The 15,081-nt window shown below is 47.2% G+C and overlaps 2 protein-coding genes across 2 annotated transcripts in view; one reads left to right on the top strand and one right to left on the bottom strand.

The window, feature by feature from the left end:
- Positions 1-1,895: 1,895 nt before the first annotated feature.
- LOC122380669 (putative carbonic anhydrase 3) lies at positions 1,896-2,810 on the top strand. Its single transcript, XM_043364035.1, has one exon. It carries the CDS (start codon positions 1,896-1,898, stop codon positions 2,808-2,810), a length of 915 nt encoding a protein of 304 aa, XP_043219970.1.
- Positions 2,811-3,910: 1,100 nt separating this feature from the next.
- Positions 3,911-15,081, bottom strand: part of LOC122380679 (DNA polymerase alpha subunit B-like) — a 47,779-nt gene continuing 36,608 nt past the window's right edge. The window contains exons 6-12 of the mRNA XM_043364053.1: positions 11,654-11,812; positions 11,257-11,362; positions 10,820-10,959; positions 10,213-10,292; positions 8,048-8,245; positions 5,799-5,988; positions 3,911-4,255 (exon numbers count right to left, since the gene is read on the bottom strand). Of these exons, the coding sequence (XP_043219988.1) occupies positions 4,115-4,255; positions 5,799-5,988; positions 8,048-8,245; positions 10,213-10,292; positions 10,820-10,959; positions 11,257-11,362; positions 11,654-11,812 (1,014 nt within the window). The 3' untranslated portion in view covers positions 3,911-4,114. The remainder of the gene's footprint in view (positions 4,256-5,798; positions 5,989-8,047; positions 8,246-10,212; positions 10,293-10,819; positions 10,960-11,256; positions 11,363-11,653; positions 11,813-15,081) is intronic.

Genomic DNA, 15,081 nt, shown 5'->3' with positions numbered 1-15,081 from the left:
AAAAATCAATTTTTCTTATTTTTTGGGGTGAAAAACCCAAAATTTCGAAAATCCGAGATAGCAGTTTTGTAGCGCCGTGTTTTGTCTACACAACCACATAAAGAACTTTAGAATTGCTTGTTAACTGTAGAATTGGTGAGCGTTGCAAGATGTCATGTTTTTTGCTCATTTTTACTCGAACATGACCTCAGTTTGACCTCAATAACTCCTGACCCGAGGTGATTGTGACTTGAAATTTTGTGTGAATGTGTGAAATTGATGCCCGGTAAGGTACCCAAATTTTGGCGGCGCCCGTTTTCTCGCTATTTACGAAAAACCACAGGGGGGCCAAAATGCCTCCCCCCCCCCCTCCATCAGGGCGCGGGTTAAAGGATGCCTTATAAAAGTATGATGCTTGTATGCCATTAGAATCGAGCGCATTCGTACTTTTAGCAACATATAAATGTTTGTGTAATTCTACGACACTCTATTTCTAATTTGATTTCAACGCAGCCCGCACGAATGAGAACGATTGACAGTGACAGTCCGCTAGATTTTTTTTCATAAATTGCTTGACACTACATACATTAAATGTTCTGTGCAATTAGTTTCAATGTGATGAAATTATGATATTGAAGCGCTGCAGTGTTACAACGAACTGTGCACTGTGCAGTGTGTACCATCACGCAATATGCCTACATCATCAAGCACGAAAAAGAAGCGGCTTGACAAAGCCCGAGATGCAGTATGCTATTGCTGAATATTCCTTAACATGATGGCGCAAAATATCTCAATTATACCAACAGTTGGTTTCGAATGGCCGTGTTCATTACTTGACAGATAACACCGATCATGAAACGGGTACGTATGTAGGCATCATAATTTGGAAAAACGAGTCCTTGCTGGTGATGTAGAAGACCAACTGTGAGTGTGACATTTTCCGTTTGCCGCACCACCTCAACATGTTTTTTATTCCTTTGGTTTGGTTTTCATTTCCGAAAGCGCCGAACACATGCCAATGTGTGCCATCGTACGCCATAGAATAATTTTCAGGAACCAGTACAATCAATAAACATGCAGATAGGGTCGAGCTAAGAGCGAACTATCCATCGTTGCTATCCATCGCCATCATTCAGGGAAAAGGGTGTACGTGAAAGCGTGAAGGCGACGCTGTCACAGCCTTCACGTCTGTGCCAATCTAAGCGGTGTCGTAGAGGGTTGGTGGACATTACTTCCAGCGGCCAGACAGTTCTATAGCCTTGGGCCAGACATAAACATTTGGAAGCGAGATACACCACTTAGACTTGGCTAGTTGGTCATATTGTTGCCAAAATAGCCAATGTCGCCAGCTACGCGGTCGTTGACGATACAGTGAGAGTACGTTGGTAAACATTAATAATGCTGCATCTTGGACGTTGAAAGATAGGCGAGTCTATTTATTTATAAAGAGAGAGGCATTCTTTCTAAAAACACACGGAATTTATATAATTCTGGAATAGCGCATGTAGAGTCACAGTTTCGCGTTTATGTAAGCATCCTTGGCCAGCTTCTTCATTATTCTTGACACACTGTCCAGTGTCGCGAGTCCTTATTGTGTCCCGGTTCTTAAAAAAGGTTGCAAGGAAACGGTGCTCTATATAAAAAGTTCAAAACAATAATAGCTTTGAGCTCAATATAGAAGGCTACAGTTGTTCACTAACGGCGACCAGGGATTGTCGATATATCTCGGTTTTCAGAGGCCCGTCATATTGCAAAACTCCATTTTCCCCGGCTGTTTCCGCGAGCCGCCTGCACGCCAGGCAATGGACGGGTCTGCAGGCTGCAGTTATTTAAGAGGGGCACCGGCTGAGTGTGGCCCGAGTCCGGCCCTCCACTCGGCATCGGGTGGTGTTGGTGTGCTCAGCCTACCAGCCAGGATGCCAGCCGCCCGCGCCGTGCTTCTCCTGTCGCTGGCCGTGGCCTGGTGTGACGCCAGTTCGTGTCCTCTCGTGCCTCCACATGGACTTCCATGGAACTACCACGACTTTGACTCGTGGAAGGACGTCCCCAACTCGCGCTGCGCAGAGGAGAGCAGGCAGCAGTCTCCCATCGACGTGTATGGTGAGCACTGTGAAGATGACTTCTTTAAGCCGTGGGTGAGGAAGAACAGCGACAAATGGGATGTTATCGTTACCAACGATGGCAGAACGCTCAAGATGATGTTCGACTGTTTCGGACAAGTTGCTGACAACGGCGCTCATGGTCCGCTGACTCTGATCTCCAATGTTGTGGAGGAGGAAGGCTACGACTATGACCTGGCAGAAATTCACTTCCACTGGGATGAGCACGGCGAAGAAGGCTCCGAACATGCCGTCGAGGGAGAGAGGCGTGCCGCCGAAGTGCACTTGAAGTTCAAGCACATTGCCCTGGCTGGCGTTCCATTCCATGTGGCGAGAGAACAAGAAGGAGCGCTGCATGCGTTGGGCATTCTTCTCACTGATGACAGGCACTTCCACGGCCACATGCATTTTCCAACGTTCCACCTCGAGAAAGACATGCATCATGTACGCAAATACTCATCAAGCTACAGCAAAGAGATCCACATCGATGAGCTGAAGGACGTTCTGGACACGGCTCTGGAGAACGTGTACAGGTACATCGGCAGTCTGACCACGCCGCCTTGCACCCTGGGCCTTCCCTGGCTGGTTGCCACCAAGCCAGCAAAGGTCTCGTCATCATTCCTGCACCAACTGAGGAAGCTGCGGGACGAGCATGGCCACCACATGCACCGTAACCACCGGCCTGTTCAGGAGCGCAGAGATGAGCTCCTGATATGCCGACACGAAGGATAGACCATGAGCATGGCCAATGCGTATTCGGAACCCGGAGACCGTCGCAGATACTTTGAATGGAACGCGTTACACATTAACCAGAAACGTCGAGCCTTGATCGCAGAAAGGCGTTCAGTCTACCTAAACGCACCAATCTGACCGCTGAAAAAATAACCATACGGACGTAACTTTGCATATGGTTGATGTGGAACGCTTCCAACTATCAAGTAAGCGTGGACTTCCAAACTAGCTTAAACGACACGTTTTATTTTTACTCTTGCCATGCAATAAATTCTACAATTTGAGAAATTGTACATGAAACAAGTGTTTCCCATAAACCTACAGGGATGACATTGTCGTGAAATAATTGCAACGACACCACAAGCATACTAGGTACACTATAGATATTTGCTGAGGCGGATGGCATATTACCCGATTTCACACAACTCGAGAGCGCGTTTGTACACCCATGTGCCTACAAAACCAAATCCTAGCGTGTCATTCAAAACGATAATCTGGAATGAGCAATCTTTGTTACTCGGCACAAAAGGCTTTACAAGCTGCAGTTCAGTTACCGTGCATTGCGTAAGTTTGTAAAACAATAGCGTCTGCTGCTTGGATATAATCGGTTATAACCAATATTTCGATTTTATTATTAATGGGTAATTGGTGATGGTGGACGGTAATGGTGGTGAAGGTATGTGACTGATTACATCTATATCTGTGTTCTGTATCGTCTGCTTTATTTCATCGGTAAAAATAAGATTTCCGCATTCTCCCATTTTCCCGTTGGAGACGATAAAGAGGAAAGTCGTATTTTCAATGGAGGCCTATGCACAGAATGCGTTGATTTTTTCTATTGGTATTCAACGTGTCTCAAAATGTCCGACCCAGAAACATAAGAAGCAAAACTTACACTGAAGTGCGGTGTTGGGGAAATCTCTGGAGTTGGTCATGTTAGCCGTCTAGTTACAATACCTCAACTTTTAAGAAGCGCTTTGAAAACAAATACCAATTATGTCTTTCCCGTGCTCAGATGCACTTATAGAAAGCGTATGGAAAAAGATTAGCAACAGTTTTTGCTTCAGACGTAATGATCATGCCAATAAGAGCAATAAATATACGGACACCGTAACTGTATTTGCATCATGAGGCGAACACGACCAACAGAAGTAAAAAACAGACAATTGTAGAAGGGCTTGCATTCCAGCAAGCCACATTTAGCGATCACGCTCACGCAGTGGTAGCTCCACAGTCTCCAAGAGACACCGAGCTGGTGGATCGCCAGGTTCGCACACACTACCACATCGCCGCTGTTGAGCAGCTCAAATCTTCAGCACCTGGGCAGAGAACACCTCCGGGGCCAGGTCGCGCTCCGAGGGCGGCATCCGGAGACGGGCGTAGGAGCCGCCCACTTGGCCCCGCGACAGTCGGGAGGGGTTCACCACCAGGCACCCCGACACCTCCTGAAATGCGCATAAAAATAAGGAGTCATGTACTCGAATATACCTTATGATGTTATAAATGAGGATAACAAACATAGATGGTAATATAAGGATGCAAACGGAGTGTGATACCAAGAAGATCTGACATTGGATTCAATGCTCAAGAGAAAGGCATCACTAGGGAAAATACTGACGTCGGTAAAAAATACTGACAATGTTTCAACACAGAGTATGCCAAAATGTGGAAAATCGGGCATGAGCCTAACAGTGAGTCATTACTCCTTACTGGCCACTTTTCAAATTAAGACGAGGGAACATCTAAATTCAGCATAGATGGCACCAAAGTTGCATAGAAGTTAAAAGTGATCAATGAAACTTTGACCTCAACTCATGATTTTCAATGCGGCATTTCACCAGGATACAAAAAGGTCTAAACATTGACAAGAACTGGGCGTCGACGCCAAATGACAGTGGGAAGGCCAGTTTGTCGGAATCCCTCGGCAAGAGGCCCTACAAGTTACAACGGACGTGATCATCACGAGACACACAAAGTGGCGATCATTTCTAGCCCACAGTACAAACACGACTATCAAATAGGTCCCTTTGCGGTTCTGTTCACTCACGGTTTCAAAAGGTGTTCCAAGCTGAGTACTGTGTAGCCTTGCACAGTTACAGTGTCGCTCACTTAGCAGGAAAAGGAGAACCTGAGACACTTTTGGAGGATTAGCCGGATATTATGGGCTCAAAAAAATGCCACAGTCAATATCACAAAGCGAGGCCCTCGTAGAGGGGCAAGACGATACCGTTGCATTCAACAGCCGCATGTTTTCCCTCACTGTTTCAACTCCAGGACCAGCTACAGACGAGCGCCTTAAAAAAAAAAAACAGCCACTGTACCGAGAAGTTGATTTTGGAAAGGAGAGAATGTAAGAAAACACGACAGGAGCTTACCGGCATGATGCCCCAGCTTGTCGCTAAGGAGATATGACTGCACAATATACAGCTGTGCAGAGTGACATGAGTTATGAACTTTCGTCCTGACAACTAGTCCCCCCCCCCACTCTACCCAATGTTTTTTCCTCGACATCAGTATTTCAAAAACAAATGAAAGAGCTTGCCTATTACAGCTACCTAAGGCCTACTTAAAACTTCAAAAAGACATGTAGCAACTCGCAAACCGTGCAAACATTTGACACTAGAAGGCATCAATCCTTGCATTCTTGCATTATCAATGCAAAATTACTTAATTAACAGCATCGAACTCATTCACCGAGCCTGTAGAAAATTACTCCTCTCAGACTTGACTGGGCCAAATCTTACAAACAGTCGTCTCTCCCTATTTACGGAATTCGGTAACAGTGAACATTATCCGAGTTAAATTTGTCTGCGAACGCCAATACATGATTGACTGAAATGCGTGAGAGCAATTTTGCCTTTAAAAGTCCTTTACTGTTGCCTGACATGACAGTGGCTCCAAATCCCATTTACGGAACATGGCAGGAACGGGCCCACGTTTGGTTCTCCTGCTGCAAGAAAAAGCCAGTACTGCTGGCATAATACTCACCTTGACGAAGCCTTTGAAGTCGGAGGGTGTGACGAGCACGTGCGGCAGCACGGGCAGCTGGCAGTGACGCTGCCAGTGCTGAAAGTCGAGTCCGACACTCTCCTCGGCCGGGTAGAGCGGGTAAAACGACTGCTGGTCGATCAGATAGCCGGCCAGACGGGCCAGACGGTCGGACGGGCCGCCGCCCGGCCTGCCGAACACACAGAGCGGGTTAACTCAGCTCACACGCTGTCCAGGAGCAGCGGGGACGATGCTAATCTGATTAGGTAATGGTCATCCGAAAAGAGGTGTCACCGCTACCATGGATGAGATAATAATGGATTGGTGTCTTCGCAGTTTTTGGCGACATTGAGCTCAGGCCTGCCATCTAGCGGGAGAATTATCGTAAGTTAGGAGCAAGCCGAGTGAACATTACCATTGTGACACACGGGAGTGTGGTGTAGTAGCAGGCTTGTTTTGCAATTTTTCAAAAGGTTATGTCTTTATATGTCAGCAAAAGCGAAGAAATTAATAGATTTATGTGCAGGGTCAGTAATAAGATAAGCAGATCCATGCTATTTCCTCATTAAATCGTGAAACAGGGAGTTATTTGAGACTTCGCCAGCACGTGTCGTTTTCGCTATTTTTCACACGAGTCTTTACTTGGCCTAAATCAAACAAGTTGTCCGATCAAAGAACAAAACGAACGTAAGTACTATCTATAAGTCTAATGAAAAAGTTAAACGGAATTGCTAACGTCATTGCCGCTCAATATGTCATTCAAGACGCTCTATGAAAATGACCCAACCAGTGCTGCGTAGTCGATGAAATTTCAGTGACTTTGGCTCCAACTCCGACTCCGGTATCCAAATATCGACTCCGACTCCTTCGGGTAGAACTGTCGATTCACAGACTCCGACTCTGACTCCGACTCTGCAGCCCTGGAAAGTCTGTGGAGTCGATGACTTTTCGGTGATGTTCGACTCATACTCCGACTACAGCTTTTAAAAATCAACCGACTCCGAGTCGGAACAGAACCGCTGGCTCTGACTACAACTCCGCAGCCCTGGCCCAATATAGCCGCCTAAAACAACTTTGATGTGTGATCTTCTTCGTACATTGTTAATGTTATTTTAAGCAAGGAGTGGAAAAGGGAGACGAAGCCTTCACAAACAAGGATCTCCTGTTGCGGATCAATCAGCTGCTGGAACAGAAAGGCATAAACACCACGCATCTCATTTCATCGTTTTCCTAACAACTCCAATGTAAGCACTGATCAATGCAGTGCGAGCATCGATGTGACATTTGTGTACCAAGTTTGAGTGTTATCCGCCCAGCCGTTCTTGAGATATGGAAGCGGCACCCCGCACGTGCGCATGTGCAGTAGCACCCCCATAGTGACACATGGAAATGCATTGGCCACTGGGTGCCTAACTATTGACGAAATTTTACTGTAATGGACCCAGCCATTGCGGAGTTACTTTATGTGGAACAATTTCGACACCCCTAAGTTGGCACGTGACACGTGCCGTAGCATTAACTAAGGTGAAGAAAATCGGGCGAAATTCGGAGAAGAAGGTATAAGCCTACCAAATATGTATAACATATTGTCAAACTGCTGTACCATTGTGAGTAAATGGCCATATAAAAGCTCGTAAAAGCCGACGGGACTGGGCGTTTCAATATACACACCGTCTTACGGATTTTATTTTCGTTATTACCCAAAGGCTGCTTGACGTTTTTGGCTTTCAAGCATTTAAGACATTTTTTGTGGTCTCAGGTCCAGTAAGATTACCTCCAACTCGTGGGAATATGCACTTCGAGCCAACTAACACACCACACCCACGTGTGTCATAATGCTGAGAGATGGCGTTCACTCGGCTTGCTCCTAACTTACGATAATTCTCTCGCTAGATGGCAGGCCTGATCCCAATGTCGCGGATCCCAATGTTAATTTCCACGAGACACCAATCCAGTGTTATATCATCCATGCCGCTACGATAATGTGGCACAGTAAGCAGCATCGGCATATAGGGCCTTGAGCATCGGCAACGCTGACCCAATCAACAAACAAGCGTTATGAATTATGATTACTTGCGAGCAAAGCAAAATGTAGGTTAAAAAAAACAGATTCACGCCAACCAACCACTCGATAAGACGGATGTCGCACATGTTTGAGTAATTCAAAACATAAATTTTCATAAAGAATTTTCCAGCTGTAATTGTATGAGCCTGATTCCAAGAATGCGCCCACTGACGGCGGCACTCACAGTTTGATGTCCTGCTGGCTGAGGTGCATCAGCACGTCGGTGGACGTGGCGCCCACCACCAGTCCGTCGACCGAGAAGCAGCACGGGTTGGGCAGCATGGTGAACGGCCCGGCGGCGGCGGCGAACGGCGGCGTCGGCAGCACGGGCTCCGCGTGCAGGTCCGAGGTGGACGGCATCAGCAGCACGCGCGTGTGTGACCTGAGGTGCGCAGGGGGGGGGGGGGGGGTGTCAGCGGGGCGCGGACGTTACTCCAACGTAGGTGTAAAGAGCTGTTCATAGTCCCTGCTCAGTGCTTACTCTTTGCGCTTGGGAGATGCAGAATTATCGGTGCTAAATAGCAACTGATGTTCGATCAGTGGTGGAATGCACTGCAATAAAGGTGAATCAAAGTTACATTTTTTGGCCGAGGAATATACAAAAGTGCTGCACAAGCTGCACAAACCAGCTGCAAGACTGTGTTGATTGGTGATTCCCTGTTATCACTGTTATTTAAGATATTCGCTGCAAGTAAATCCTCATGCAGGAATTATCACTTAAAACACACGGTGAAGTTAGAAAATGGTCGCTTTCAAAGCACCTTAAACAGCCGGCATTGATCTACAAAACGAAAAAGCTGATAGTGGTGGCGATAGTGATCGGACAGCGGTCAAAAGGTACATTCGCCAGCGATTCATGTGCATAACTCTAAGCAGAAGTACCGACGACGCATTTTATACAAAGCAGCGCAAAAAGGAGAGGTCCAGTTTTCCTATCCAAAGTTCCCAGCGCCTACAGTAAAATGATGGGGTGACCTAAAGCGCGACAACTGTTGTCAATTTTGGACAGGTGTTCGTAGCCGGACATGGATTTGCAACCGTTCTAAATGCAAATACCTGGCGTGGTTGGTGGGCTGGCCCGTTGTGAAAGGTGCTCGTCTATTTCCTTTTCTAAAATAACTTATATAAATATCTAGCCCAAGAAAGGTAATAATACCTAAATGTTTTCAAAACATGTCAAGTCTTCATAATAAGCGCTTATGTTGATTTACACAGGTTTCAAACTGAGGCGCACTGTCATTTATCGATCATTCAGCCATAATGTAATAAAAAAGTTACCTATTACACTATGACTCAACTAACCACATTACATGTTAACAGGTGCAAGCTGGACTTCTGCGTGACTCTTAATCCCTCCGTATCGCTTCAGAGCCTCACACACGCAATATCATCGCAAGGGCGAGAGGTCGGCAAATTGCTTGCCCCTCTCTGTCTTTAAGTCGTCCAATCACACGGGGAGAGCCCGAACTTCACCAGACAACCGCGCACTGCTGCGGAGCCCCGCAGACAGTAAAGGAAGAGCGGGCAGCGGTCGGGTGGCTAACCGCTACACCGATATAGAGGTCTATGACAGAGCAGATTCAACCCAGAGACGCAGGGACTTCGAGCAGCCTTGTCCAGCCATCGCGGCCGCGAGGTGCTCAGAAACGGGTTGTTTAAGATTATCGCGTTGCATCTAAAGCGATGTCATTTCCAGTGAGCCAAGGCCAGACGGTCCCTGGAGCGAAGTTATTACCGGAACATAGCATTCACGGCTGTCATTGTGTAACAGCCCTGAACTCATGGGAAACGAGGAGGCCGTTTCGCGCCGTGTTAAGCGGTGGGTGTATGCATCGATCTGTATCGACTGCTGTCAGGTAGGAATTGGCTACGGGATACGCTTTGACGGGTCAGCTCGCGACCCAGGCAGTAATGTAGACAAATATGTTGTTTTTAAATGGATTAAGTAAGCCAGTACAATGCATAAACGATCAGCGGCGTCTCGAACTATAATGCACTTGCTTCTTCCTTTACTCATCAGTCACAACAATTGAAATATTCATTGACACTTTAGTCACACTCATCCGGGGTCCGTTTTTTTTTGTCATAAACGCTAGTAAACAAAACCATAGATAACATTAACGTGTACATAGTGTATAGTTCATGTTATCTATGGTTTTGTTGATTAAAACGCTAGAGTACAAACTGAGACACACATGAGACAAAGGTGGCGACAGCAGTCACACAGACCACTCCGGTGACTGCAGTGCAATAGACAGAGGTTATGCAAGAGGTCAGAGATCACAGCTGAGGTCAGATGTGAGGTCACCTCAGTTAAGATGTCAGGCCCTGTGCACATTTCCCACTCACCCCTTCACCGCCACTCTGATCAGCTCCAGGAGGCGGTTCCACAGTTCGTGGTAGGTCTCGGCCAGCTCGTTCTCGATTATCTGAAAATCGGCAGCGCCGCGTCAGTCCAGGCGGGTTAGCTTCCAGTTACTCACAAATTACATTAAATACAAACAAGATATTGAGTGGAAACTCAACTAGGAACACTTAATGGAGGCGGGAAGCTAAGTGTCTCGCTGCCTAAATAGCTCATTTGTCGACATTGAGCGATATGGTTAGCATTGCCGTCCGTGCCTCATATGATGCGACCCGTTGCGACCTCTTTGCTAACGTTTCTGTCATTTGCTCCAGGCTGCAGCAGGCTCGCTCTCGCCTACCACCAACACTGTGTGCGCTGTTGGAGTTCTTAGACGGACGCTTCAGTCCATGTAGTCTTTCGAGCGTCCTAGGTTATCGGAAACATTGTGTGACCCATTATTCTACCTCAAAGTTGGCCTTGACTAAAACATAGAATTACTTTAATCGTCCTTCCACATACACCCAATGCATTCTATATCGCTCAGCAGTCAGCAGACCTCCAAGTCTCTTTCTCGGTTCGCCCGCCGCTCTGTCGCCCGCCGCTCATCACCTTGGTGTCGATGAAGGGCCCGACGAGGAGCAGCAGGTGCGGCCTGAGGCGCGTCACCTGCTCCAGCAGGTCCCGCAGCGGGTTGTACAGCAAGTCCTCGGATGTGGTGAACGGCCCGCAGGCGGTCACCAACGTCAGCTCTGTGGGTCGTGCGGTGGAAGACCGTCACGGGGCCAGTGCAGTGGGGCATAGCATAGTACTACATATTGGTCAATACAGCAGGAGATTTGTATGTGTTTCGACGATAATTTCTTGAATACAGAAGCAAAAGCTCTCACGAACATCGAAGCTCCCCTAATATACGGGGAAAGAGACACAGGCTAGCATCTCGTGTCCAAAAGCGGTGGTAACTAAATCTATTCTGTTCAGAATATCACCCATTCATTACCCGTTATTACCCAGTACGTAATTTGAGATCTTCCGTCCATTTTACATACCGTGTTTGGGTTTGACTGGCTCAGGAGCAGGCGGGGGTACCGCAGTGTAGATTCCCGAGGCGACAAACTTTCGGCCTGTAGGGTTGACTCCCGACACGGCCACCACCTGGCGGGCACAGACAGAAGCACAAGTTAATCTCAATCCCCCCGGAGGTATTCTTCCGCGCTGGGATCTCGCCTGAACTCACAAAAGCTTTATATTAACTGCAAGAACACGAACTATGCGATCGAAACGTTAGATAATCTCACTGCCAGAATATCGGTCCATTTACACTGCGTTTCAAACACCTCCCTGGCTAGAAAATGTCAGGCGAACAGCATTTTTACTCCCAGTGCATTAAACCGTTCATAGATATCAGTGCCCCACACCCTCAGTAATCAGTCACACCGTACGAACCTGCCCGGTGAACAGTCCGGCGTTCTGTAGCTGGGACACGTCCAGCTCCACGTGCCGACCTTCTCCATAGTCGCCCTTGCCGCCCTCCAGCAGGATCGACTTGGAGTTGAGCCGACCGTGTCCATCGCACGCGATGCGCCCAACAGCATACACCGGCTCCTGCGGGAAGTTGGAGTTCCGTCAGCGTCCAATAGATGTCTCTAGCTACAGCTCAATCTCCCATAGCAGCAGTATCAAAATACTCCAACAGATGGCTCTGCCTGTAGCCTACCCGTACCCGCCACGTTTCTGCCGGACAAAGGCAGCAAAAAACGCTGACGGCGGCCGAGGCCGGGCCGGCGCGCTGGCCGCCCGCAGCGGAGCCATTCCAGCGTGTCCCGGCGGCGGCGCCAGTTTTTGTGAGGGTAGCGTCGCCGCTCCGCCGATCCCATCCCCAAGCGATGCTCAATCAAGGCGGCGGCGTCCCTCGCAGCGGGGAGGGAGGGGGGGGGGGGGGGGGTGCGTCGGGACTACAGGTGTCAATTTCAGAAATTTCTTGTCCGATGTCCGTCCAATGTCCAAAATCCTAGCTCACTTTTGTCCGAAAAATGTCCAAGGCATGGATTTGTCCGAAAACTGTCCGAAAGCTGGATATGGAAGGAGAGGATGGGGGAATTGATCTATATTAGGTATATGTTATTATGTACCACATGATAACTAAATAACAGATATCCGCCATCTGGTTTTGAGTGCAAAATATTGCCAACTAAAAATGTTGAAGCAATATCATATGCAGTAGGGAATGGGCATTTGGGCAAAAGGCCTAATCTGATATACAACACAAACACAGCATGTTGAGACAATTAGCCTATTCTGCTCTAAAATGTGCTACAGCCTACAACTGAAGCTGAGTAAGCAGGAATAATGCAAAAGATTGCCTTATCCCTCAAACTTGCGTTCTCAAATATTGACTTCTTGCCGCATCCCTTTGACACTAAGCCACTTGATGATGAATTAATACAGCAATAATGCAAGAAGCTAGTCACTTACAATAATACATATCTTCATCATATATCACACTGGCTGACATGTAAAGTAGAACACTTCTTGCAAAAGCAAAATAGTTCAAGTTCATGTAAGAAGAAACATGTGAGATAGGTAGGTACATCTGGAAGAAACGTGCTCTTCACTGAGCAACACATCTCTGAATATCGAAACAAAATAAGCGATCACAAAAATAAAAATAGTTGCTATGATCCCTCGCATGTGTGCGGCGTTTTCCAGCTTCTAATGTGTAGGGGGGGGGGTCGGTTGGACCCCCCCCTTGCCGTTTGGCCCCTGATCGAGCTAGAGCTTCGCGGAAAAAACGAGCGTGTTGCCCGTGACGAGAGGAAGCCGATGATACCCAATTTTAAGGTCCTAGGTCATTGGTTGACCTTCCAGGTCAGGTCAATGACCCAAAGTCGGGAAAATCGGGACCTATTAGAAAGTCGTAAAGTGTGGCTGCTAAGGGGTTTTTCGGGGTGCTGATCACGAATATCGTGTTAGTTTTGATCACAGATGATGTCTTTAAGCATTTAGACCAGGTCGGGTCAGGTCAGGTCAGGTCAATCAGTAGGCGTCGTGACGGGTATTCGTAGTACGTGTCAACCGCTTCTGACAGCTTCGTAACATGTTACGAAGGCACCAAAACTACTTCGTAAATGCTCAAATGGTTGCTAAATTCGAATTCAGCTCCAAAAACTAGCCTAGAAACATGTAAAACTCGAAAAAGTGAACCGAGGTCACCCGAGGTCACCAAAGGTCAATGACCTGACCTGACCTTCAGGTGACCTTGACACCCACCATAATGCATGGGAGCAACATCAAATCACATGTTTGAACGTTTGAAACCACGAAAAGCTTGCAAACGCGCGGCTAATGCGAGCCGACGTACGCCGAATCGCGATTCTGGCCAAACATGGTCTCGGGAAAGAGGTCACAGGTCAAAGGTCATTTGGGTCAGGGTCATGAAATTTTCAGGGTAGGTGTCAAATCGATCAATGCGAGGGTACTGAAAGTTTCGTCGCGATCGGCCGCTTTTTACGCGAGTTATTCGCGAAAAACCATGGGGGGGGGTCCATCCGACCCCCCCCCCCTACACATGCGAGGGTTAACACAAATTCACTGAAATTCACAAGCAAAAAGAAGTTGTAATACTTGGTAGAATGGAAAACACATTTCATGCTACCATTCTCGGTAGAATGGAACATGGTATCCGGCTTTGAGTCGATGATGTGAAAGTAAATCAGTAATATGACGTCATTATCAGATAATTTGTCCTATTTTAGTACATTTACCATTGGTTGTTTTATTTAAATATGATATGCAGTGCGAAATATGATAATTTTTCAAAAAATGTTCTATTATTAAGTAAACTGCCTGTATTTATCATTTCAGACGTCATTTTTTTGTCTTCTCTGATTCTCATCCGGGGCCATCTTTCCTTAGGTGACATTCATGACGCTTTCGCCGCATTTCATCATCTTTTGGTAATCATTTTCTTTGGATAGGCATAGAGTTCAGTGGGATAGGCTATCGATTTGTTCGATATTTCGGCACGGATATTTTTTGGGGGGAAGGGGTGGAAGGGGAAGATTTTATGATAGGGGGTTCTAGGTAAGACTCTTGTGCTACTTGGCACACCTTGATATTTGCAATTTTCTTCAGCCTCTTCTGTTAACTTTCAAGTGAGGCAAGTCTATTTTTGGATTTCCTACTTTACTGCTTTGGTGCCTAGTGCTTCCCACAGGTCAATGATTGTACTTACATCATATTCATAACTGTGTTATCTAATGATGGGCCTGATGACAACAATGTCACCTCGTAAACACATTTTCAAATTTAGTTAAAAGTTGTCACAGTATAGGTGGGTATATATTTGACTCAGAGCTACCTGCTACATGCAATTATGTTGATGTTCATCTTGCACTATAATTATGAATGATGTATGAACCACCTATCCCCTGCCAATTTTGATGACATGTTTTGCAATTTGCATATTGATAATGGAATTAAGTTTGAACTTTAACTTATTTAAGAAATTTGTAATTTTCAACTAGTTTTCCGAATATGTCCGATGTGTTAGTCACTTGTCCGTCCGATTTCCGAATCGGAATTCGGAAATTTTCGGAATTCCAAAATTTTCGGTTCCGATTGACACCTCTAGTCGGGACGCCGGCCGGCCACCGCGGGCGTCGACCCGCGCCCGCTCTGACAGACACTGAGCGAGCCGCTACATGACTCACGTCCTGTGCTGTCGCCGGGCGGACCGTCGGGCGCGACAGGGCACCTATCGGCCCGTCGACACCGCGACCGCTCTCGTGCCGGCCACAGGACACTGGGACGTCATCAGCTATTCGCGGCGCACGCGGAGCGGTGCGGAAAGATGCGGGGCCGGCCCGGGGTTT

The sequence above is a fragment of the Amphibalanus amphitrite genome, unplaced genomic scaffold, assembly GCF_019059575.1.
Source record: "Amphibalanus amphitrite isolate SeventyFive unplaced genomic scaffold, NRLGWU_Aamphi_draft 000104F_arrow, whole genome shotgun sequence".
NCBI classification, from domain to species: domain Eukaryota; kingdom Metazoa; phylum Arthropoda; class Thecostraca; order Balanomorpha; family Balanidae; genus Amphibalanus; species Amphibalanus amphitrite.
This window is presented reverse-complemented; position numbering and strand designations above follow the sequence as displayed.